Below are 19,132 nucleotides of genomic sequence, written 5' to 3'. Positions count from 1 at the left end.
GGCTGTTTTTTCCCCCGCAATGGCCCCTGCCCTCTTGACCAGAAAACCGAGGATTCTGTATCTGGACGCATATGACTCCTTTTCGAACAATATTGTCGCTCAAGTCACGGAATGTCTAGACGCCGAGGTCACGCAGATTCGCATCGATGATAGTCGGTTCTGCAGCGCCGGAACCTCTTCCAACTCGGACAACCAGAAGAACGAGTCTACTGCACCACCTCTAGTCTTCTCTAAATGTCTCCGCAGGTTTGATGCCGTGATAGCTGGACCTGGTCCCGGGTGGGCGACTGAAGAAAAGGATGTCGGGCTAATGAAAGAGCTGTGGGAACTCCAGGATGAGGATTTACTTCCGGTTCTTGGGATATGTCTTGGTTTCCAGTCGATGACTTTGGCGTTCGGTGCGAAGATGAAGAAGCTCAAGGAGCCGCAGCACGGTCTGATCCACGACATATTGCACAAGGAAAGCTCCATATTCAGGGGACTCGACCAATTGCTTGCCACGCAGTACCACTCTCTTCACGTGGACATCGGACACAACATCCAGGCGAATGGCGCTGTGTCGTACCCCGGGGAACTCTGGGCCACCACAGAGCAATGTCCGTTCCTCGAACCGTTAGCTTGGGACTTTGATAATGCGAGGAACGGGGCGGTTCTGATGGCAGCAAAACATACTGAAAAGCCTTTTTGGGGCGTTCAGTTTCACCCAGAGTCCATATGCACCAACGAAGAGGGCTCGCACTTGATCAAAAACTGGTGGAGTAGTGCAGAATCGTGGTGGTGGGAACGACGGCGCGACCGTAAATCCCGCGCGGGAGATGTAACCCCACCTACTCTTGTGAAAGACACTCTGAAGCCGACAGGCCATCCGATATCCAACCTCAGCTGGGAGAAGCTAGCTAGCGACCTTGGCCTTCCGCTTAAAGGCGAAATCAAGGACACGCACGATTTTCTCGAAGCAGTCCGGGATGCCATCGTGTCCAAATCACATACAGGAGGAAATCTAACTCTACCTTCTCCCCAGGACGACTCCCAACATGTGGCGAGCTACCCAGAACACTCTCTCATGTGGGATACGATTGCCACTGCCTTCGGTGGTCGGCTTAAAGCCGAAATCAAGGACGGGAAAACTTTACCCAGAGCATTACGGGACCGCATTGGTGGCCGCGTGCCGGAGGTATCTAATGCCAGAGACTTCGCGGGATTGATCGGTCTCGACATGGAGCTGCGCGCAAATTACTTCCCGCCGCCATATCTGCAATGGCTAACCACTGGAAGTGGGCGTCTTACGGTCGCGGACGTCTGCGAAGCTTTCGATATCCCACGGGGTGAGGCGATAGTACTAGAGTCTGGTCTTCAACCAAATTTCCAACCCTTTAAGGTGGGGACAGGCAGATACAGCATCATTGGACTGGTTCCGGAGAAAGAAACGATCCGTATACTGTATACATGCGCGGATCGAACTTCACAATCAGGCTGCAGAGAAGGGACACTCGAGCTCCAGGATGGGCAAGGCAACGTGCTCATCAAGGCTATGACTTCCACTCCCTGGGAATATATCAAAGCCTTCATGAGACTTGCCACGCCAATCCGCACCCCTATCAAAGCAAACCCTGCGCCATTCTGGGGCGGGCTCATGGGTTATGCGACATATGAGTCTGGCCTGGAAACGATTGATGTCGACTTCGTTGGGAAATCGTCATATCCCGACATTTGCTTCGCGTACGTTACACGCTCCATTGTTCTGGACCATTTTCTCAAGAAAGCCTACGTTCAGAGTACCAGGCTGTGTGATCGTGCCTGGCTCGAAGGTGCCCGAGAGAAGATCTACAATGCCGCTGCCTTGAAAAGCTTCTCATCTACGCCGAATCTGACTCCGCTGCCCAAGCCAGATCCCTTTGACACCGACACGACCCTCAACGAGTACCTCTGGTCTTGCAAACAACATGTGGCCGAGCAAGATGCATACTGCAAGCTCGTAGAAAACTGCCAGGAGTACATTGCCAACGGTCACAGTTACGAGCTCTGCCTCACCACGCAGAACAAGATCACCGCTAAAAGGCCCCTCGAGTGCCGCCACTCCCAAACCGCCAACAACGAACTGAGCTGGAAGCTCTACAAGCGCATGACGAGCCGCAACCCCGCGCCCTTCAGCGCCTACGTCCGCCTGGGCAACGTGCACATCCTCTCCTCCTCGCCCGAACGCTACATCTGCTGGGACCGCAAGCAAAAAGCGCAATGCCGACCCATCAAGGGCACCGTCCAAAAGCGGCCCGGCGTCACCGCCGAAGACGCCCACGCCATCCTCTCGTCCTCGAAAGAACGCGCCGAGAACCTCATGATCGTCGACCTCGTCCGCCACCAACTCCACGGCGTCTACGGCGCCGGCAACGTCAAAGTCAGCCAACTGATGCAAGTCGAGGAGTACGAAACGCTGTGGCAACTCGTCTCCGTCATCGACGCCATACCCGCGGGTCTGGGTCCCGGTCCCGGTCCCGGGACACCCAGCAGCAGCAGTCCCGAGAAATGGCACGACGCGAGCGTCGGAGCAGCGGAATACGCGCCCCCGGACCCAGACGATGCGTCGTCGACGCTGGGCTTCGAGGCGTTTATCCAGTCGCTCCCTGCAGGCAGCATGACGGGCGCGCCCAAGAAGCGCAGCTGCGAGATTCTGCAGTCCCAGGAACGGGCTGCGCGGCGGGGCGTCTACTCGGGCGTCATTGGCTACCTCGATTTTGGCGGCGCGGGAGACTTCTCCGTCGTCATTCGCACGGCTGTGAAGGTTGATAAAGCTGCGCCTGAGAGCACCTCGGAGGAGGAAGTAGTAGCTGAGGAGGAAGAGGATGATGAGGATGAATGGCTCATCGGCGCCGGCGGCGCCATCACCAGCCAATCCGACCCTGCGTCCGAGTACGACGAGATGCTGGGAAAATTCCGCAGCGCCTCGCGGGCGTTCCAAATGGATAGTAGCGAGGCCGCTGGGGATGCGTCCGGGGCGAGAGAGAAGCCGGCGCTTGCGGATGTTTTGGCGTTGTTGGATCGTGGGATATCGGTTTCGGCTGCTTGAGGGATTGTTGGTGAGGGGTGTGGGAAAGGGGTGGGTAAGGGGGTTCCTAAAGGGGGTGCGTGTGTTGGGCAGTAGCTGTCGGCGTAGGTTCTCGGGTTGGTGATGACGGCTTTTTTGGTTGGAGTTTCGTTTCGAGGGCTCGGTATTCCATCATGCGTGCGGCTTCGATAGAGATGGCTAGATTTCAACACTAGAGATTCCTCCCCTAAATGGTGGATTGAGGGGGAGCGTGGTTTAGATGCTTCATCCGCATCGGTTCTGATATTCGTTATTCGCATAGCGCTGCTTTGTTGGTACGATATAGATTACGCATGGCGTCGTTTCTTTGCCGGGTTATGCTACAGAATGAGAGTGGATTAGATTTTACGTGTTTTTATAACCGGCTTGGTGTTGAGTCTGTTGGGAGGGGGTTGTGTAGAGGGCTTGATTGGTGTGCGCAAGTCGAAGTTTGACTGCTAAATGGTTCTGTACGGGGTGACTAGGGGCTTGGGGGGTAGCAAGTGGTGTTAACGGTATGCGCAAGGAAGTAGAGGGGGTGCTATTGTATTCATCTACGTGTTTGCAGTGATGAAGGAGGCAGAGCTCCTATCCGTGGGCTTCCGAGAGTTGGCTTTCACCAACTACCAAGGATGAACCACTTTATGCATAACTTGAGCCATATGGCAAAGGGAGTAGAGTGATATCGGAAAGCATTTCCAAGATCAAGCAGCAACGGGAGCAGATTCAAGACGAAAGTAGTGACGAGGAGAAACAACACTGAATTGGCAACTGGTATCGATATCTGACTGTACCCATTGAACAACCTGTATCTATATACCCATACAAAACCCCTCGCTCGCAACAGTAATCCCCTCCTCCCATCCTCTCCTCATCCCATCCTCCCTCCTTCGCCCCCCACCCCTACCCCATATTCTCCCCCCACCAAGCCTCCCTCTCCCTCTCCTTCCACGCATCAAACTTCCCCGCCGCTCGATCCACCATCGCCTGCTTCGCAGACGCCTGCCACCCCTTAGCGAGGTGCCCATTCCTCAGATCCAGCTGGAACTTGGCGACATCGGTCCTGAAGATGTCGCCCCCAGCCAATTCCTTGGGTCGCGCAACCCCCTTCTCCTTCCCCTCGTCTTCCAAAAGTGCAGCCCTCAGGCCCAGATTCGCCTTCGTCGGCGGCAGCATCTCGAGCAGCGTGCCCATTTCGCCCGGCGCCAGGCAGTCCCACGCAGACGGCTCCAGCAACAGGTGGTAGATGTCGGCTCGGCAGAGCCGGCTGTTGGAGTTTGTCGTCATGTAGACGGGGTCGAAGGTCTTTTGGCCCGCAGGCCGGGTTTTCTTGGGGGCGGGAGTGGGCTCGGCTTCTGTGATGAGGCGGGAGGGGGGTTTGCGGGTGCGGCTTGGGCGGGTGTTGGGTGTTGCAGCGGTGGCCTTGGGCTTCGCTGGGGTCTTCTTTCGAGCCTTTCTGGCGGGCGAGGCCGTGGACGAAGGGAGGGTGTCTTCGTCGAGGTGGGCGCCGGTGCGCTTCTTGGTGGTGGTGGTGGAAGAGGTGGAGGGACTGGGGGCTTCGTTCGGCTTGCTCATGGCGGGAGCAGAGGCTTCGGGGTTGAAAGGACCTTCGGAGCCAGCCGAATGGTTGGTGGGGACGGATGAGAGGGACGAGGTGCTCTTGGTGGGAGAAGGCATCGCGATGGTGGATGTTTGGTGATGCTGGTTTGGTGGTTGTGAAGTTGGGATCCTTGGAGGGTCTGGTATTGCGGAGGAGGGAAGCGGCGGTATCTCAGAAGCTGGATGAGAGGGCTGAGGAGGAAGAGAGCTGACAGTGTGGGGAGGAGAGGACCTGTTTATATAGTCAGGGACGGGGAGCAGGAGCTATTGTGTGCGGATGCCATTGTGCTGGACAATATAATCGTCCGGGTGCACCGTGATTGTGAAATAGGGGGTATAATATAAATGATAGACAATAGGAGATATACTGATTGTGTCGAAGCACCGTCTCAATACCGGCACAATAGGAGGAGTTGAAGTTGAGAAGGGTCACGTGATGGGTATTGAGATGGTTCAATGTTGCGTATATGCTCAACCTCCTGAGCTAGGAGAAGGATCTTATAGGAAAGGAGTAAATTGAGAGACCTCAGAACTGATTGCTTGGGAAAACGAACTCACCGTACGGGGAGCGACATGGTGGGATGTCGCAAACTGTGTGACTGTACTATGTGATATCTGCAAGTCACGAATACCTCTGGAGGAGCCCAATTTTGTATGCAGGTCAGAATCCTGTTCTCCTCTCATCCGCCGTCCAACATCTCTGGCAGGTCTCTTCGCAATGGTTCCGCGGGCAGAGAGTGTATCATGACGGAGTGGTGGTGGTCTGTCGTCAAGAGGTCCAAGGGTCCAAGCTCTTTGAGGTTGCTCTGCCCACCACCACCATCATCATTCCCGAACACGTAGCCTCTCCACACCACAACCTTAGAACTACTACTTGCCTCTGGCGCCTAGCTCTCAGTCTTGCTACAGAATTGACTCTCGACCTCCCACGGCACAAGCTTAACCGCACGATCCCCCGACGGCTGTTCCTCACACGAAGCGCCAATGATTCGGCACACGCTGATTGCCCGCTTGGATGGCTTGATCCTGGCTGCGTCCGTCGACGACGGAGAGGAGAGCGCCGAGTTCAATGAAGTCAAGAGCAAGATAAAGCTGGTGCTACGGCGCCTCAACCGCAATTCGGAGCCCCAAGCCAGCATTGAGAGCGGCTCCTACACCTACCAGTATGGCCGCCCCACGTACTCTCGTTCACGGACATAGACTCACAGAGCCTGCAGCTACATCATTCATGACGAACTATGCTTTATCTGCATATGCGACCGCTCCTACCCCCGGAAACTCGCCTTCACATACCTCTCGGATCTCTCCTCAGAGTTCACCACGACCTACAACCAGTCACAATACCTTTCGCCGTCATGTCGGCCGTACGCCTTTGTCGAGTTCGACACCTTCATACAACGCACGAAGAAGACGTACCAGGACTCCCGTGCCACGCAGAATCTGGACAAGCTCAACGATGAGCTGAAGGATGTGACCAAGGTGATGACCAAGAACATAGAAGACCTGTTATATCGCGGTGACAGCTTGGAGCGCATGGGAGATATCTCGAGTAGGCTTCGTGAAGACAGCAGGAAATACAAAAAGGCCGCAGTCCGGATCAACTGGGAGCTATTGATGAAACAGGTGAGTTGCTGCTCCGAGCGACAGGGGCCAATGCGTGCTAACGGCAACCCAGTACGGCCCACTTGGAGCCCTGGCCTTCATCATGATTGTTTTCATATGGTGGCGGTTTTTCTAGGCGTCTTCTGGATTTGTGAGCCGCTCATTGCATGCTTAACATGGAGTATGCCCTTCTCCTCCCAAAGGTGTCACAAACCTGACGTTGTGGGTTGCATAACGTGTACAGTATGATTATCAATAATACCCCTTCTCATTCGCCTGACTTGGCCCCCTTGCTTACTGTGTGCTACCCATGCTGGTCTACTGATAGATTAATCAGCATAATCTCGATGCTATGTCCTGAGCCTCCAACTTCCACGTCTTCGGCGTAGTGCTGACCGGCAAGTCGGCGATCCACTTCTCGCACGACAGCTTCCGTCGGGCTCACTTGGGTGACTGCCTATCAATAGGAATACGTTGAGGGGTACACAACTTACCGACTGCTCCGGTTGGCGTGTGGGGCGAGTATGCTCATCTTTTGCGGCGCAATGGGTATTCTTTAAAAGTAGCTCATGTCCCCCCGCGTGAGCTACATACCTTTCATCTCTCGAACGGCATAACCTCCATCATGGCCAAACCGCAAATCGTCCTCGTCCCAGGCGCTTGGCATACTCCGGATTGCTTTGATATCATCACCGAGAAGCTCAAAGCTCATGGCTACACGGTTCATTCCCTGCAAATGCCAGCCGTGGGAAGAGACGACAACCCAGTCAAGGACCTCGAGGAAGACTATGCCGCGCTCCGCGAAGTGGTGAACAGAGCCATTGGGGAAGGCAATGATGTTGTCGTTGTGCCCCACAGCTGGGCGGGTATACCCGTCACTGGCGGATTGTCAGGGTTTGGGAAAAAGAAGCGGCAAGAACTAGGACTTCCTGGTGGGATTGTCAAGTGCGCGTACATTGCCTCCCTCATCATCCCGGAGGGTCAGAGCTTGAGCTCTGTTTTGCCAGGCGACAAGCCAGACTGGTGGGAGGTTAGGGTAGGCGCTGCTCTTTTCCGGGGCTACAGAGTGCCCATCTCATTAGGGAGTGGAAGTGCTAACGTTCTCTCGCAGGGCCCTCTTGCAATCGTCAAAAACTACAGGCCATTTTACGACCCTGACATTCCAGCCCAAGAGCAGGAGGTGTTGGCCAAGCGACTCAAGTCGCACTCGCTCGCAACCTTTGTTACGCCAATCACGTCGGCGTCCTGGAGGGAGATCCCCACGTCCTATCTCCTGTGCGAAGACGATCAATCGTTTCCGGCTTTCGCGCAGGAACTCATGACGAACGCGGCGAAGGACATGGGGGCGGATATCGATGTTCAAAGGGTTAAAGCCGGGCATAGCCCTTTCTTGAGCCAGCCCGATGCCGTGGTGGACTTCATTCGCAGAGCAGCTGGGGAGAAGGTGTAGACCTGTCCATATCACGATTATATGGTCGACGTGCGAGACTTGGAAATTGTTAATCAAAGATGTCAACTCAATAAGTACTCCCGCTCATATGTAACCCCGCATATACTGCTCCGGGTTCCCCTTGTTGCGTGGTCGAGGTAACTCACTTCTCGCGTACTCACAGCTGCGGTTATTTCTCCGAGCGCCTGCAGCTTCGGGTCCCCAGCGGCCTTTCCCTTAACACACACGTTACATTGCATATCTAGGAAGGCACTGTCGTGTTAACCCACATCGTTCCCACGTCCATATCTTCTGCCAGGTACCTTTGGCTTTTTTTAACTCCTTTTCTCTCTAGCTTTTCTCAGGGTAAGTTGAATAAGGCCAACGTCTTCTGTACGGTTAATCACCCTCATTGCTGACCTCCAAAGCCCAAGCAACGGTAAAACAATGACACCAACGTGGCTCAATCAAGCTTCTACCAAAAGGGGCGAAACTCTGAACAAAATACCCGCATCGTGGCACCTCCCAGAAGGATCCACATCGCACATCACAGAAGACTCGACCGACAGCGTTCTCTATATCCCAGCTGCGTCCGGTATCCTGACTGAACGTGAGCTTCAAATCACCGAGCGCCATGATGCTACGAATCTAGTCACTATGATGCGTAGCAGGGTATATACATGCGAAGAGGTCGTCACGGCGTTCTGCAAGCGGGCTGCTATTGCGCACCAGGTGGTCAATTGCTTGACGGAAATCATGTTTGAAGAGGCCATCGAAAAGGCGAAGGTCTGTGACGAAATGGTTGAGTCGGGCGCGGAGTTGGGCCCCTTGCATGGGCTACCGATCAGCTTGAAGGTATGGACCTGGCGCTGGGTATCTGGGACATTGAAAGGGCTCATATGTCAGTCGGCATCAAGCTAACGTATTGAGCAGGACTCCTTCAACGTCAAAGGCGTCCAAACCACCATCGGCTACATCTCCTTCCTCTCCCACCCCCCCGCAGCCTCGAACTCCCACCTCGTCGACATCCTAATCGCAAACGGCGCAATCCCCTTCTGCAAAACGAACCTCCCGCAAACCATGATGTCAGCCGACACGCACAACAACGTCTTCGGCCGCACCCTGAACCCAAACAACCCCTCCCTCACGGCCGGCGGCTCCAGCGGCGGCGAAGGCGCCCTCCTGAAGATGCGAGGCAGCGTCCTAGGAGTAGCGACCGATATTGCGGGCAGCAATCGCATCCCCGCGCTGTGCAACGGAGTCAAAAGCTTCAAGCCCACGGCATCCAGGATCCCGTTTGGAAACAAGGTACCACCAGGTCGCCTCGGCAGTCCCAGCAGCATTCTTCCCGTCATCGGACCCATGGGACACTCGGTGCGCGATTTGGAGCTCTTCATGCGTTCCGTGATTGACACCAGGCCGTGGATTTGGGACGAAAACGTGCTCGACGTCCCGTGGAGGAGAGTGCATGCGCTAGGCTCACACGCCAAGTTGCGATTTGGAGTCATGGGGTCGGATCCACAGAGGCCTTTGCATCCACCAGTCGCGAGGACTATGTATACAGCCCTCGAGGTGCTCAAAGCCGCTGACCACGAAATCATCGAGATAACGGGGTACCCGAGTCTGTGGTCGACGGCCGTGCTGGCGTGGAAGTACTTCCTCCTGGATCCCGAGAGGACGCCAGCGAAGCATGTCCACGCCGGAGCGGAGCCATGGGTGCCATCGATTGCGGTGACGAAGTTCCCAGAGTTGGAAGGTTGGGAGCCGTCGATTGAGGGGTTGTTTCAAATGAACGTGGCGCGGGCGAAAGTGCTGAAATTTTATCATGATGTCTTCGTGAAGGAAGCGCTGGACGCGATTGTTATGCCGGGTTACCAAGCTACTGCGGTGCCGCATGATACCTATGGCGTCCCTATCTACACAGTGTTGCAGAACTTGCTCAATGTAGGTCATCAGGTGCCCCGCTCTAAGAGTTGCCTAGTAGGAGAGAAGAGGTTAACCGAAAGGCAGTACCCATCTGGCATATTGCCATTTCTGAGAGCGGAACAGAGGCTGGATGAGGCGTACGTCCAGACAACGCTTACCTATGAGCCGCCATGTAAGTTTATCCTTCCCCGGATTCACTGCAGCCCTCTTGCTGACTATCCGTTTTGAAGATGATGCTCAAAGGATTGAAGGGGCTCCCTGCGCGATCCAGGTCATGGGAAGGCCTATGAGGGATGAGGAGTTGATTGAGGTGATGAAGGTGGTTGAGCGTTTGTTAGAGGAGTATGAAAAGGAGCACGATTGAAACGGCGCTTAGCTTGGACTGAAAGGCTGGTATTGTCGGCCGTGGTTTCAAAGGCTGTGTTATGGATGGACGTTTTGTAGGGGAAGCGTGAAGCTTCTTGTCAATGAAGCTCTATTGTTATTGTTATTCGACCGAGCCGGGTTTCGCCTGGGAATTGCGGACGGTCTAAGTCGTTTCGCGTGCTATAAGCAAGTATTTGTAAATTGAAAACAGAGACCCCGCAATGCCTCTCTCACAGCTGTTATCTTGTATGAATGGAATCACATTGCGGAAGATGTCATAACCTTCTTGATATTTAGACACCCAGTAAAACTCTAGACGCTGCTATATAGGTTATTTTGCCCTGCCAAGAGCTCAAGCTCTGCGTGTTTGCAGGACGACGGAGCGTCACCATTCCATCACTCAAAAGTCTGCTTATGATTCTGCGCCGTCATGCTTCCAGAAACCTATGATTCTATTCAAACCGAATATACCTACTCCAGAATGGGAGAAACCAAAACGGTAAACCCAGTCTCCTGCATGAAGCCACGGCCAACGACAAAGTCAAACCCAGTCTGATCACTTGCAATCATGCCCAACGACCAAGAATATCCTACTTGCTCGTGTTCACAGACAATGTGATTCCACCCTTCATACTGACCAGCCACCTGCTACCGCCTCACAATTTGTAAACCAGTACATACACCAACGTCAAGATTGCCAGTAATGGCCAAGCGGTCCCCAAGAGAGCGAATCTCACGTAAACAGGGTTTTCCGGGACCGGTGGTCTCTCGGGTGAATGTGGCAGAGGAGCACCATATTGACTCCCGAAAAGTAACGGCATCCCTTCTTCTGAGGACCGCCTCCGTGGCCGAAGTGAGGCTCTCTCGAGGAGCCGTCGTAGTACATATTCCTCATCTTCCCGATCTCTGATGTCCTCTCGCGGCGGAGATGGTTGCGGTGAAGGGGTCCGTTCCTTTTCGAGAAGAAGACGATTGTATGTTTGCCTTGCGCGTGAAAGAAGCGGCCATTCCGGCACTGGTCCTTGCCGTTGCGGTGGGCGTTCGGTGGTCGTCGACTCGTGTGAACCTTCTAATCCTTCCGTCGAAATAGCGTTTGACCTTTGTTGTGGTGTGAACGACCAGCGTAGTTCGGTCCTCCACTGTCCGGTCGCCGTCTCGCCAACGTCGACTGTAAATTCCCCCTGGGATGTTGGATGGGTGTACGACGGGTCTGGAGATCCTAGCGGTGCCGGCGCTGAACTAGACCGTTGTGCGGGTTCTTGGTCTTCTGGATCTCGTCTCCGGCGGCGAGCTCCGGGCGACCTGCTTGGGTACGAGTTCCGCGGCATGGTAGCGTTGTGTGTCTGGTTGTGGGATGGGATGGTTTGCTGATGCTGCTGGGCGCGTTTGATATATGAGAGAAGTGAGGGTAGTCGCGTCTATCCCGAGTGATGGTACTTGAATAAGGGCAAACAGATTATCACTGTGACGGTGCAAAGAATGTGGCGGGATGGTGAGACAAAAGGAAGATGGAGGAAGTAATGGAACGCACCGGTTAAGTACCCACTGCAGCGCCTGCCGGACTCCAGAGCTAACAACGGAAACTGCACGTTACGACAAGTGCCAACTACTCATCATCGAAACTGCAGTGACTACAGTCTGATAAGGAACATTCGAAGATCCCCCATTAGGCGGCTAGAGCACATCGCGTGGAAGTATCAAGCGCGGACTACCAGTGCAAATGGACCAGCTTCAGATGTTCGCATTCATCTCTTTATCAGCGACAGAGCAGGGTACATCGACGACCCACCCCGCCTCAATGAATCGCTCAGCGAGCGCAATGTACTAATCGCTGAGACCCTTTTCCTAGAGATGTTTCCCGGTTTATGTTGACGCAAACACAATAGAACAACTGGTCTGTCGGCGCTCATAGCCAACACGCTCGCCGTCGGGGAGCTACAAATCAAGTTCAGCCAACCGGACAACTTAGCACGCCACGAATGCGACATGCCACCAACCTCTCACTTACACCAACTCCTGCGCAAGGTTTTCCCGATCATGGAGATGCAAATCATCTCGCACAGGGGACAAGCAATAGACAACGCGCTCCATAAAACACTTTCAAGCCTGCAGTGACTCCCTGACAACATCCAACCAGATGGCTTCGGTTTCCAGCCGATATTAAAGATTTGGCGGGGGAGTTGCAGTTGAAGCCATAATTATCGTAGCCTTCCTGTCCTTTTGAAGTGATCTAGGGCTCCCTAATTATCAAGAAGTGACGGACTCCGTCGCCTCTGAGGCACGTTCTCGCTCTTTCTGCCGGCCCGCTGATAGGGAGATGGACTCCTTTCATCCTTGCCTTGGTTTGGAGATCTTGTCCTCTTCCTATATCTCGTATCATCAGGAGATTCAGTTTTCGTACCTCGCGCTTGGTATGGGGAAGTGCTCCTCCTTCCACGTCCTTGGTAAGGTGACTCGGTCCGCTTTCTCTCCCGTCGCTCGTAAGGCGACTTGGTCCGCTTCCTCTCCCGTCGTTCGTAAGGTGACTCGCTCCTCTCCCGAGTATCTCTTCGAAACGGGGACCTGCTCCTGTCCCGTCTTTGGAAAGGCGAGTCGCTCCTCTCCCGTATATGCTTTCGATACGGGGACTTGCTCCTCTCCCGTATATGCTTTCGATACGGGGACCTGCTGCTGTCGCGTCTTTGGAAAGGCGAGTCGCTCCTTTTCCGAACATGCTTTCGATACGGGGACCTACTCCTGTCGCATCTTTGGTACGGGGATTCGCTCCTCTTCCGCTCGTATCCGCGGTCTGATGAGATACTGCTCCGATGACGACGGTGATATGGGGACCTGCTTCTGTATCGCCGACGGTCGTAACCGCGATCGCGACTCGTTGACCTGTGCCTCTCCTTTCGTCGCTCGCGAGACCTGGACCGATCGCGACGCCGATAATTGTGATCCCTAGACCTGCTCCTTGACCTGTGTCGCTTGTGTCGCTCACGCCGATCATTATCCTCTCTCCTTGACTTGTGCTTGCGACCTTTTGCCTCCGCCTCACCAGCCTGACCCGGTTTCGAAGCCTTCGATCCTAGCTTGACCATGTTCGGATTAGCTGTTGCATCGCGATCGGGGGGAGCGAGCCCCATCGCAGCATACATAGCTTCCTCCTCGAGTCTCTTGAAGTAGGCCTTCTCCTCGCGTAGTTTCTCTTCGTGCGTCTTCTCCCGCTGGGCTTCTTCGTCGGCTTTGTTTTTGGCGTACCAGTTCATATCACGGCCCTGCTGCCAGCGTCCCACAGCTGTCCAGATTGTCAGCGTTAATAATTCTCGAGACAAACGGCTCGAAATACGTACGCGCCATGAGCGAATGGCCCAGGTAGTTCTCACGGTGAGCACTCTCCTTGACATCTTCCCACTTGAAGTCGGCGCGACCGCCCCTGATTTGTGTAAGAATGTGAAGACAGCGTAAAGTAGGCCTGCATACCTGCTCCCCTCCTTGCGCACTGTTTGAACGAGATCCATGGCGAGCAATGGAGATACCAAGTCCAAAAATGAGGTTGCGACGACGCGCCAATGCGACAGCATCATGGTGGCATACATTAAGTCATGCCAAGGCGGGATCTAAAATCTTGGCAACCGCGAGCCGCGGTAACAACGACCCCGGTCTATGCATGCTTTGACCACCACCACTGGTACTCCGATCATATTCCCGCCCTATCCACCACCACCCTCTGCTTGTAAGCTTCAACACGACACCCACAATGAAGCTAGCAGAACTCAAAAGCCACGACGACCAAGAACTCAACGAGCCATGGCGAGCCCTGCAATTCGGCGGCACCCCGGAACCCAACAGCAACAGCATCCTCTGGTACTTCGCCTGGTCGCCCTTCTGGGACCCCTCCTGCAACAACAAAGCCCTCGAGAACCAGGCCCAACAACTACCCAACGGCCAAGCCATACTGAACAGTCGGCAGGAATTCGAGGCTACGCTTCGAGCACAGTATCCCACGGGCGTGCAGTTCGTCGTCTCTTCCGAGGCGCAGGATCGGACGCATCCTTGGGTGATTCAGCGGCAGAATCGGTTTTTCGAGGATAAGGAGATTAAGACGGAAGTGGAAGGGATATATTATACCAGGGGCGCGGTGCTGCAGGCGGCGCCGAAGTTGATGGATGTGGTGGATAACCAGCTTGTATGTCAATTACCATACCACACTTAACCACAATATGCAGGTCGAACTAACTTGTACCCAGTTCTCAATCTCCCGCCTCATGGACGAATTCCTCGAAACCAGCAGCGCACTCGACCACTGGTCCCCATCCACGGGACACACTTACCTCCCACCCTCCTACAAATCGAAAACCGACGGCGGGCTCGCCCAAATATCGAGCCGTGCAGGCAGCGTAGTACCTGGCGGCGACACCGACGCGTCACAGCCCGCCGCAGCATCGGCCCAACAGAGCCAAATGACCGAATTCTCGGACGCCTTCTTCCTTCAATCGCTCAACCTGACGAATCGGTATCGGAACGAGTACATGGACGAGAACCCGTTGCAAGGCGAACCCGGCGCTTTTGTCTTCGCTTCCACGAATAAGCAGGTCGAAGCCAGGAATAAGGCACAAGCTGCGGCCGCAGCTCAGACGAGCGCCGCTACAGGCACGACCGCAGTATCTGCGGGGAAGCCCGTTGAGGGAGGGAGTGCGGGAAACAGCGCCGCTCCGACACCCAAAGCTGCGCCTAATGAAGCAACGTCTCGGAAGGGTAGTACAGTGGGCATGCCACCAAAGGTCAAGGGGAGGCGGAAGAGCAAAGGAGGTGCGAGTCCTGTGACACCGACGGCCCCTGGGGGGTTTTAAGGCGGAGAAGAGAGGCTTTTTCTTTCACATTTATGATACCCAGTATGTCATTGAGCATGCTACAATATTGCCGTCCGACGTACTACTACATGGAGTATTGGACGCGGTCAACTAAACATATCGAGTTTGCCTTTTCAGAGGTGGAGAAAAGGACATCTCAAGGAGGCGGGGGATGACATATGCCATATGCATTATCCAATTCAAGATCACTGAGTCGAGGGCAATAGGATAGTCTCAGTGACTTGATAACCGTCCTCAAGCCGAGCTACAAGCACGTATATGTACACCTGAATGTATAGTCCTCAGGGTATATCCCCAACTCCCAAATCCCTACTTCCGACTCACCGCACTCCGTACCGCCTCCAAAATCTCCTCAACCACCCATTCCCCAGGATTCCTCTCCTTCTGCCTAACATTCCAATCGCCCAACCCCCAACCCTGACGTCCCCCTTCACCCACCAAGGAAAGCTCGACGACGCACACCCTCTGACCCTTCCCTGACTCTTTCGGCAACCCCTTCGGCTTCGATGCCTTGAGCAAGGGTGTTCCAAGAGCAACGTGGATGAGCTCGGGTGTGGTGATGGGGGTCAAAGGGTGCACCCGGGTCTTGGGAACCGATTGCACAGGCGCCCCGGAGATCGTAACGGTAGACGGCGCGGCCTGCTGGAGGTGGGAGTAGATGATGTAGGCGGGTAATTTGTCGACGGGGGTGCGTGCGAGGATTGATGAAGGATGTAGATAGACGTATTGGCTGGACGGATCGGCCATCTTGGCGTGACTCCGGAATTGCGACGAGGGGAACAGAGTAACGTAGGGGACGTTGATTGCGGACTTGGGTCGGGGGCGAAGCTCCGGCGGATTGGCGGATAGGTCCGCCCGTAGTGCGACCTGATCTATGAAGCCAGCGGCGCAGACTTGGGAAAAGAAACTGACGAGCCTGTCCGAGGGCGGAGGGAGTTTTGCTTCATAGCTGCTGATAGCGGTGGGATGGCGTGCTCTGACGATGTGTGTGAGCTGTTCGCGGAGCTTGCTCGCTTCGTGCATTGCCTTGGAATTAAGAAACATGGTTTCGCAGAAGGTCTTTGGGTTGGATGCGTGGGCGTAAGTGCAGACGGCATTGTAGAGCTTGATGACGTCCCTTCGCTTTGCGTTTTCCGCAAGCTTGCTTTGAGCCTCGTTGTACGCTTTACGATGCTTCGAGCGCTGTTCTGCTTCAAGGTTCTCGGCGTCCGTGCGGATACCATCTGGACTGCCTTGCCGTGGTTCCTGCAGGTTCAACTTATTCTCCGGTACCATAAGTTCCGGAACGGAGAGAGCAGCGACCAGGGCAACCGTCTCGGCGGCGGCCCAGCTGTGTCTAACGCCCATGACTAGCATACGAGAAAAGCGTGGGTGCAGGGGATACAAGGAAAGCTCACGACCAACTTTGGTGATGGCCGTACCACCCGGACGCTTTCTGTCTGGAGACAAGGCCCCGAGATACCAGAGCACCTTTTCCGCGCGCTTAAGGCTGTCGCGATCCGGAGATGTTGGGAATGGGAACTGGTCCACTGGTATTCCCAGGCTCGTCAACTGAAGGACAACGCCCTCCAGTGGCGCCTTCAGGATCTCCGGCGGCGGGTATTCCTCAAAATACCTCTCGAAGACGGCAGACGAATACAGACGCCAGCAATGTCCATGCCCTGTTCGGCCAGCACGTCCCTTTCTCTGGTCGGCACTAGCCTTACTGATCCAGTCCACTTCAAACTTCTGTACACCGGTGGTGAGATCGTACTTCCTCTCCTTGGCGCGGCCACAGTCAAAGACGTAGCGGATACCGGGGATCGTTAAACTCGTCTCAGCGACGTTGGTTGCTAACACGATGAGGCGGGATCCTTCTGGGGGCGGCTCAAAGACCTTCAGCTGTTCCTTTTCGCGTAGCTGAGAATAAAGAGGCAGCACATGCACCTTCATGGTGGTCGCTTCTGGTGCCTCCCCGATGTCAAACTCCTTTTCTTCTTCCTCCTCCTCCTCGTCAAGGCCCCAGATATGATCTTCTTCCGAATTCCAGCCCTCGTCATCTGTGTCTCCACCAAGTTCGATGTCTTCATTTTCCAAAGCAGTCTCTGCCGCCGAAACCAGAACCTTCCCATGCTTGACCGTCCCTCGTTCAGTAGCCGGGAAGGCCTGTTTCAGCTTTTTCTCCAACTGGGTGATCTCGTTTTGACCGGTCAGGAAGACGAGCATACCTCCAGGCGGCAACTTTCGATGACCTATGCACACTTTGCGATACGCCGCTTCAACGTAATCCCTTTCGGTCCGTTTGGCAAAGTGGGTGGTAACGTTATATTGGCGTCCTTCTACTTTTACGAGCGGCGGAGGGCCGCCAGGGAAGAGACGCTTGTTGTCGATGAAATCGGATATCCTTAACGTGGCCGACATGATAACCACTTTCAGAGGCGTATATTTCACCTTCAGACTATTTTGCAGGTTTTCATCCCGCCGCAGTTTCACAGTCTTGGACAACATGCCAATCAGGACATCGGTGTTGACACTCCGTTCGTGTGCCTCATCGATAATCAAAGCCGAATACTTTGATAGCGCAACGTCTTCGCTTGCTTCGCGGAGGAGGACACCATCCGTCATGAATTTGATAGTGGTGTCCGGTGTGACAGTTTTATCGAAACGAATCTGATGGGCAACCTTGGATCCCGCATCGCCCAGCTCGTCGCTGACACGTTTAGACATACTCACAGCGGCCACTCGTCTTGGTTGCGTGACTCCTATCATTCCAGGGGTCGGCCCGTCCGGTGCGCCATAGCCTGCTTCGTACAGGAATTGCGGAACCTGCGTGGTTTTGCCGCTACCGGTGGCACCCCAAACGATCACTATGTCGTGGTTATGTATCGCTTCCATGACCTTCTGCTCTTCGGCAACAATGGGGAGTTGCAATCTTGTCTTCTCTATCTCCGGCGACCGCTTTACTGCAACGCTAAATGCCTTTCTCGTTGCATCCGTCGCAGTATTCGTCTCGAGCTCAGGAGGCAAGGGTTCCGCTTCGGGCGCCCGAGGTTGGAAGTTCGCCGGTTTTGGAGGTAGGGTATATTCGATATTCACGGTAGGAGTGAATCCTACGACATCATTCCTTTGTTGTGTCGCCCACGCCTTGAATGCAGATGCACGCTCTTTTCGCTTCACCTTCGCATCGATTCCCTTGTCCTCGTCGGCTTCAGAGCCTTCCTCTTCAGAGCTCTCCTCTTGGTTTTCAGAACCACTCCCGTCGTCTTCAGAGCCGTCCTCGTCTTCTGAATCCTCCTCCGACTCTTCGGTCCCTGAGGAGGGTTGTTCTTCCTCGGAGCTGAAACCTTCCCATTCGACCTCGTCCACCACCGGCGTCGTCTTGGCCTTCTTTTGCCTCTTCCTCGCCTGGATGATCGGCCTTCCTGACTCATCCAGCTCTAAAGGCCTCTTCAACCCACTTCCCCTTTCTCCAAGCCCTTGTATGTTAGGTTTCGCAGGTTCTGCGGGTGGTGATATCGAATCCGGAGTCTTGACGGATGGAGCCTGTGATGTCTTCTCCACTTTTCCCACAGGCACATTCTGAACCTCTTCCTCTTCTTCCTCCTCTTCACCGCTCTCGCCATCCACATCCAACTCAGCACCCCTCACCCTCCTCCTCTCAAACAACAACCCCTCATTCCTCTCGACATCAACCCCCGCCAACCTCTCCCTCTGCGCCCTCCTCAACCTCTCCCTCCTCGTCTCCTCCCCCCCCGCACCCAACCGCTTCGAACTCGCAAACAAACTCGTATCCACCTTCTGCGCAGCCAGCTTCTTAAGCAACTCGAGATTCTCCTCCTTCTTAAGCTTCTTATCCTACACGATGAAACACACAAATTAGCATACGCTCCAACCCAAATCGCATCGCCCACTACTGATTGTACTGGGGGACCACCGGAGCAACAAACAACAGAAGAACATACAATATACTTCTCCAACCTCTTCTTCTTCTTCGCGCTCATCTTGCCCTGCGCCTCCCTTGCCAATTCCTCCCTCAGCTCCTTCTTCCGCTCTGCCCGGTCCCGCTGGTCGGCGGGCAGGATCGCGGCGGTGTTGGTGTCATTTGCGGTCGGGGTTTCGGGGCCGCGGGTGCTTTTTTGGCGCGCAAGCACTTTGTGCTTTCGCTGCCTGGGCACGAATTTCGGCATTGTGAGGAGGTGTGGAGGGGGGGAGGAATGCTGGCGGATGCGGAAGACTACATAATGCAATGGAAGTTATAGAGAAGTCTTGGCGTGGGAAATTTAAGTGGGTACGCGACAGGGGTGCGAGTAGCGAGAG

General features: G+C 54.7%; 9 protein-coding genes across 9 annotated transcripts; 5 read left to right on the top strand and 4 right to left on the bottom strand.

Annotated features, from left to right (window-relative positions):
- Positions 1 to 19: 19 nt before the first annotated feature.
- On the top strand, positions 20 to 3,064 carry EI97DRAFT_451792 (ADC synthase; the record flags this gene model as incomplete). The annotated part of the gene is made up of 3 exons (XM_033800371.1): positions 20 to 152; positions 225 to 777; positions 1,045 to 3,064. The coding sequence occupies 3 exons, from the start codon at positions 20 to 22 to the stop codon at positions 3,062 to 3,064; spliced, it is 2,706 nt and encodes a 901-aa protein (XP_033651759.1).
- Positions 3,065 to 3,964: 900 nt separating this feature from the next.
- EI97DRAFT_478988 (uncharacterized protein) lies at positions 3,965 to 5,191 on the bottom strand (the record flags this gene model as incomplete). The annotated part of the gene is made up of 1 exon (XM_033801997.1): positions 3,965 to 5,191. The coding sequence occupies exon 1, from the start codon at positions 4,736 to 4,738 to the stop codon at positions 3,965 to 3,967; it is 774 nt and encodes a 257-aa protein (XP_033651758.1). The 5' UTR covers positions 4,739 to 5,191.
- EI97DRAFT_131542 (transport protein-like protein sec22) lies at positions 5,192 to 6,643 on the top strand. Its single transcript, XM_033793119.1, has 3 exons — positions 5,192 to 5,823; positions 5,878 to 6,283; positions 6,336 to 6,643. Exons 1-3 carry the CDS (start codon positions 5,645 to 5,647, stop codon positions 6,396 to 6,398), a joined length of 648 nt encoding a protein of 215 aa, XP_033651757.1. The 5' UTR covers positions 5,192 to 5,644; the 3' UTR covers positions 6,399 to 6,643.
- EI97DRAFT_131412 (alpha/beta-hydrolase) lies at positions 6,644 to 7,938 on the top strand. Its single transcript, XM_033793117.1, has 3 exons — positions 6,644 to 7,298; positions 7,374 to 7,782; positions 7,870 to 7,938. Exons 1-2 carry the CDS (start codon positions 6,888 to 6,890, stop codon positions 7,710 to 7,712), a joined length of 750 nt encoding a protein of 249 aa, XP_033651756.1. The 5' UTR covers positions 6,644 to 6,887; the 3' UTR covers positions 7,713 to 7,782; positions 7,870 to 7,938.
- EI97DRAFT_131526 (amidase) lies at positions 7,895 to 10,031 on the top strand. Its single transcript, XM_033793118.1, has 4 exons — positions 7,895 to 8,057; positions 8,120 to 8,546; positions 8,625 to 9,789; positions 9,848 to 10,031. The coding sequence occupies exons 2-4, from the start codon at positions 8,139 to 8,141 to the stop codon at positions 9,979 to 9,981; spliced, it is 1,707 nt and encodes a 568-aa protein (XP_033651755.1). The 5' UTR covers positions 7,895 to 8,057; positions 8,120 to 8,138; the 3' UTR covers positions 9,982 to 10,031.
- Positions 10,032 to 10,562: 531 nt separating this feature from the next.
- Positions 10,563 to 11,804, bottom strand: EI97DRAFT_131389 (uncharacterized protein). The gene is made up of 2 exons (XM_033793116.1): positions 11,515 to 11,804; positions 10,563 to 11,356 (listed from the first exon to the last, which is right to left on the bottom strand). Exon 2 carries the CDS (start codon positions 11,309 to 11,311, stop codon positions 10,640 to 10,642), a length of 672 nt encoding a protein of 223 aa, XP_033651754.1. The 5' UTR covers positions 11,312 to 11,356; positions 11,515 to 11,804; the 3' UTR covers positions 10,563 to 10,639.
- Positions 11,768 to 13,522, bottom strand: EI97DRAFT_435317 (uncharacterized protein). Its single transcript, XM_033798831.1, has 4 exons — positions 13,446 to 13,522; positions 13,316 to 13,398; positions 11,992 to 13,260; positions 11,768 to 11,918 (listed from the first exon to the last, which is right to left on the bottom strand). The coding sequence occupies exons 1-3, from the start codon at positions 13,481 to 13,483 to the stop codon at positions 12,224 to 12,226; spliced, it is 1,158 nt and encodes a 385-aa protein (XP_033651753.1). The 5' UTR covers positions 13,484 to 13,522; the 3' UTR covers positions 11,768 to 11,918; positions 11,992 to 12,223.
- A 137-nt stretch (positions 13,523 to 13,659) lies between these two features.
- EI97DRAFT_435316 (uncharacterized protein) lies at positions 13,660 to 15,100 on the top strand. The gene is made up of 2 exons (XM_033798830.1): positions 13,660 to 14,151; positions 14,213 to 15,100. Exons 1-2 carry the CDS (start codon positions 13,723 to 13,725, stop codon positions 14,813 to 14,815), a joined length of 1,032 nt encoding a protein of 343 aa, XP_033651752.1. The 5' UTR covers positions 13,660 to 13,722; the 3' UTR covers positions 14,816 to 15,100.
- Positions 15,021 to 19,029, bottom strand: EI97DRAFT_468920 (DEAH-box RNA helicase-like protein). The gene is made up of 2 exons (XM_033801684.1): positions 18,778 to 19,029; positions 15,021 to 18,670 (listed from the first exon to the last, which is right to left on the bottom strand). Exons 1-2 carry the CDS (start codon positions 19,000 to 19,002, stop codon positions 15,146 to 15,148), a joined length of 3,750 nt encoding a protein of 1,249 aa, XP_033651751.1. The 5' UTR covers positions 19,003 to 19,029; the 3' UTR covers positions 15,021 to 15,145.
- Positions 19,030 to 19,132: the final 103 nt, after the last annotated feature.

This window comes from Westerdykella ornata (genome assembly GCF_010094085.1).
Source record: "Westerdykella ornata strain CBS 379.55 unplaced genomic scaffold EI97scaffold_21, whole genome shotgun sequence".
Lineage (NCBI taxonomy): Eukaryota > Fungi > Ascomycota > Dothideomycetes > Pleosporales > Sporormiaceae > Westerdykella > Westerdykella ornata.
The sequence above is the reverse complement of the archived record's forward strand: the minus strand, read 5'-3'. Positions and strand labels throughout refer to the sequence as shown.

Bases quoted from the DNA above. Each gene is read 5' to 3' on its own strand.
- EI97DRAFT_131542 (XM_033793119.1), top strand. From the start codon at position 5,645: ATGATTCGGCACACGCTGATTGCCCGCTTGGATGGCTTGATCCTGGCT. The intron at 5,824-5,877 runs GTATGGCCGCCC...CAGAGCCTGCAG, and splicing joins AGCGGCTCCTACACCTACCA to CTACATCATTCATGACGAAC. The intron at 6,284-6,335 runs GTGAGTTGCTGC...ACGGCAACCCAG, and splicing joins GGGAGCTATTGATGAAACAG to TACGGCCCACTTGGAGCCCT.
- EI97DRAFT_131412 (XM_033793117.1), top strand. From the start codon at position 6,888: ATGGCCAAACCGCAAATCGTCCTCGTCCCAGGCGCTTGGCATACTCCG. The intron at 7,299-7,373 runs GTAGGCGCTGCT...GTTCTCTCGCAG, and splicing joins CAGACTGGTGGGAGGTTAGG to GGCCCTCTTGCAATCGTCAA.
- EI97DRAFT_131526 (XM_033793118.1), top strand. From the start codon at position 8,139: ATGACACCAACGTGGCTCAATCAAGCTTCTACCAAAAGGGGCGAAACT. The intron at 8,547-8,624 runs GTATGGACCTGG...CGTATTGAGCAG, and splicing joins GGCTACCGATCAGCTTGAAG to GACTCCTTCAACGTCAAAGG. The intron at 9,790-9,847 runs GTAAGTTTATCC...TCCGTTTTGAAG, and splicing joins GCTTACCTATGAGCCGCCAT to ATGATGCTCAAAGGATTGAA.
- EI97DRAFT_131389 (XM_033793116.1), bottom strand. From the start codon at position 11,311: ATGCCGCGGAACTCGTACCCAAGCAGGTCGCCCGGAGCTCGCCGCCGG.
- EI97DRAFT_435317 (XM_033798831.1), bottom strand. From the start codon at position 13,483: ATGGATCTCGTTCAAACAGTGCGCAAGGAGGGGAGCAG. The intron at 13,399-13,445 runs GTATGCAGGCCT...TACACAAATCAG, and splicing joins GTGCGCAAGGAGGGGAGCAG to GGGCGGTCGCGCCGACTTCA. The intron at 13,261-13,315 runs GTACGTATTTCG...CAATCTGGACAG, and splicing joins GGGCCATTCGCTCATGGCGC to CTGTGGGACGCTGGCAGCAG.
- EI97DRAFT_435316 (XM_033798830.1), top strand. From the start codon at position 13,723: ATGAAGCTAGCAGAACTCAAAAGCCACGACGACCAAGAACTCAACGAG. The intron at 14,152-14,212 runs GTATGTCAATTA...ACTTGTACCCAG, and splicing joins ATGTGGTGGATAACCAGCTT to TTCTCAATCTCCCGCCTCAT.
- EI97DRAFT_468920 (XM_033801684.1), bottom strand. From the start codon at position 19,002: ATGCCGAAATTCGTGCCCAGGCAGCGAAAGCACAAAGTGCTTGCGCGC. The intron at 18,671-18,777 runs GTATGTTCTTCT...TTCATCGTGTAG, and splicing joins AGAGGTTGGAGAAGTATATT to GATAAGAAGCTTAAGAAGGA.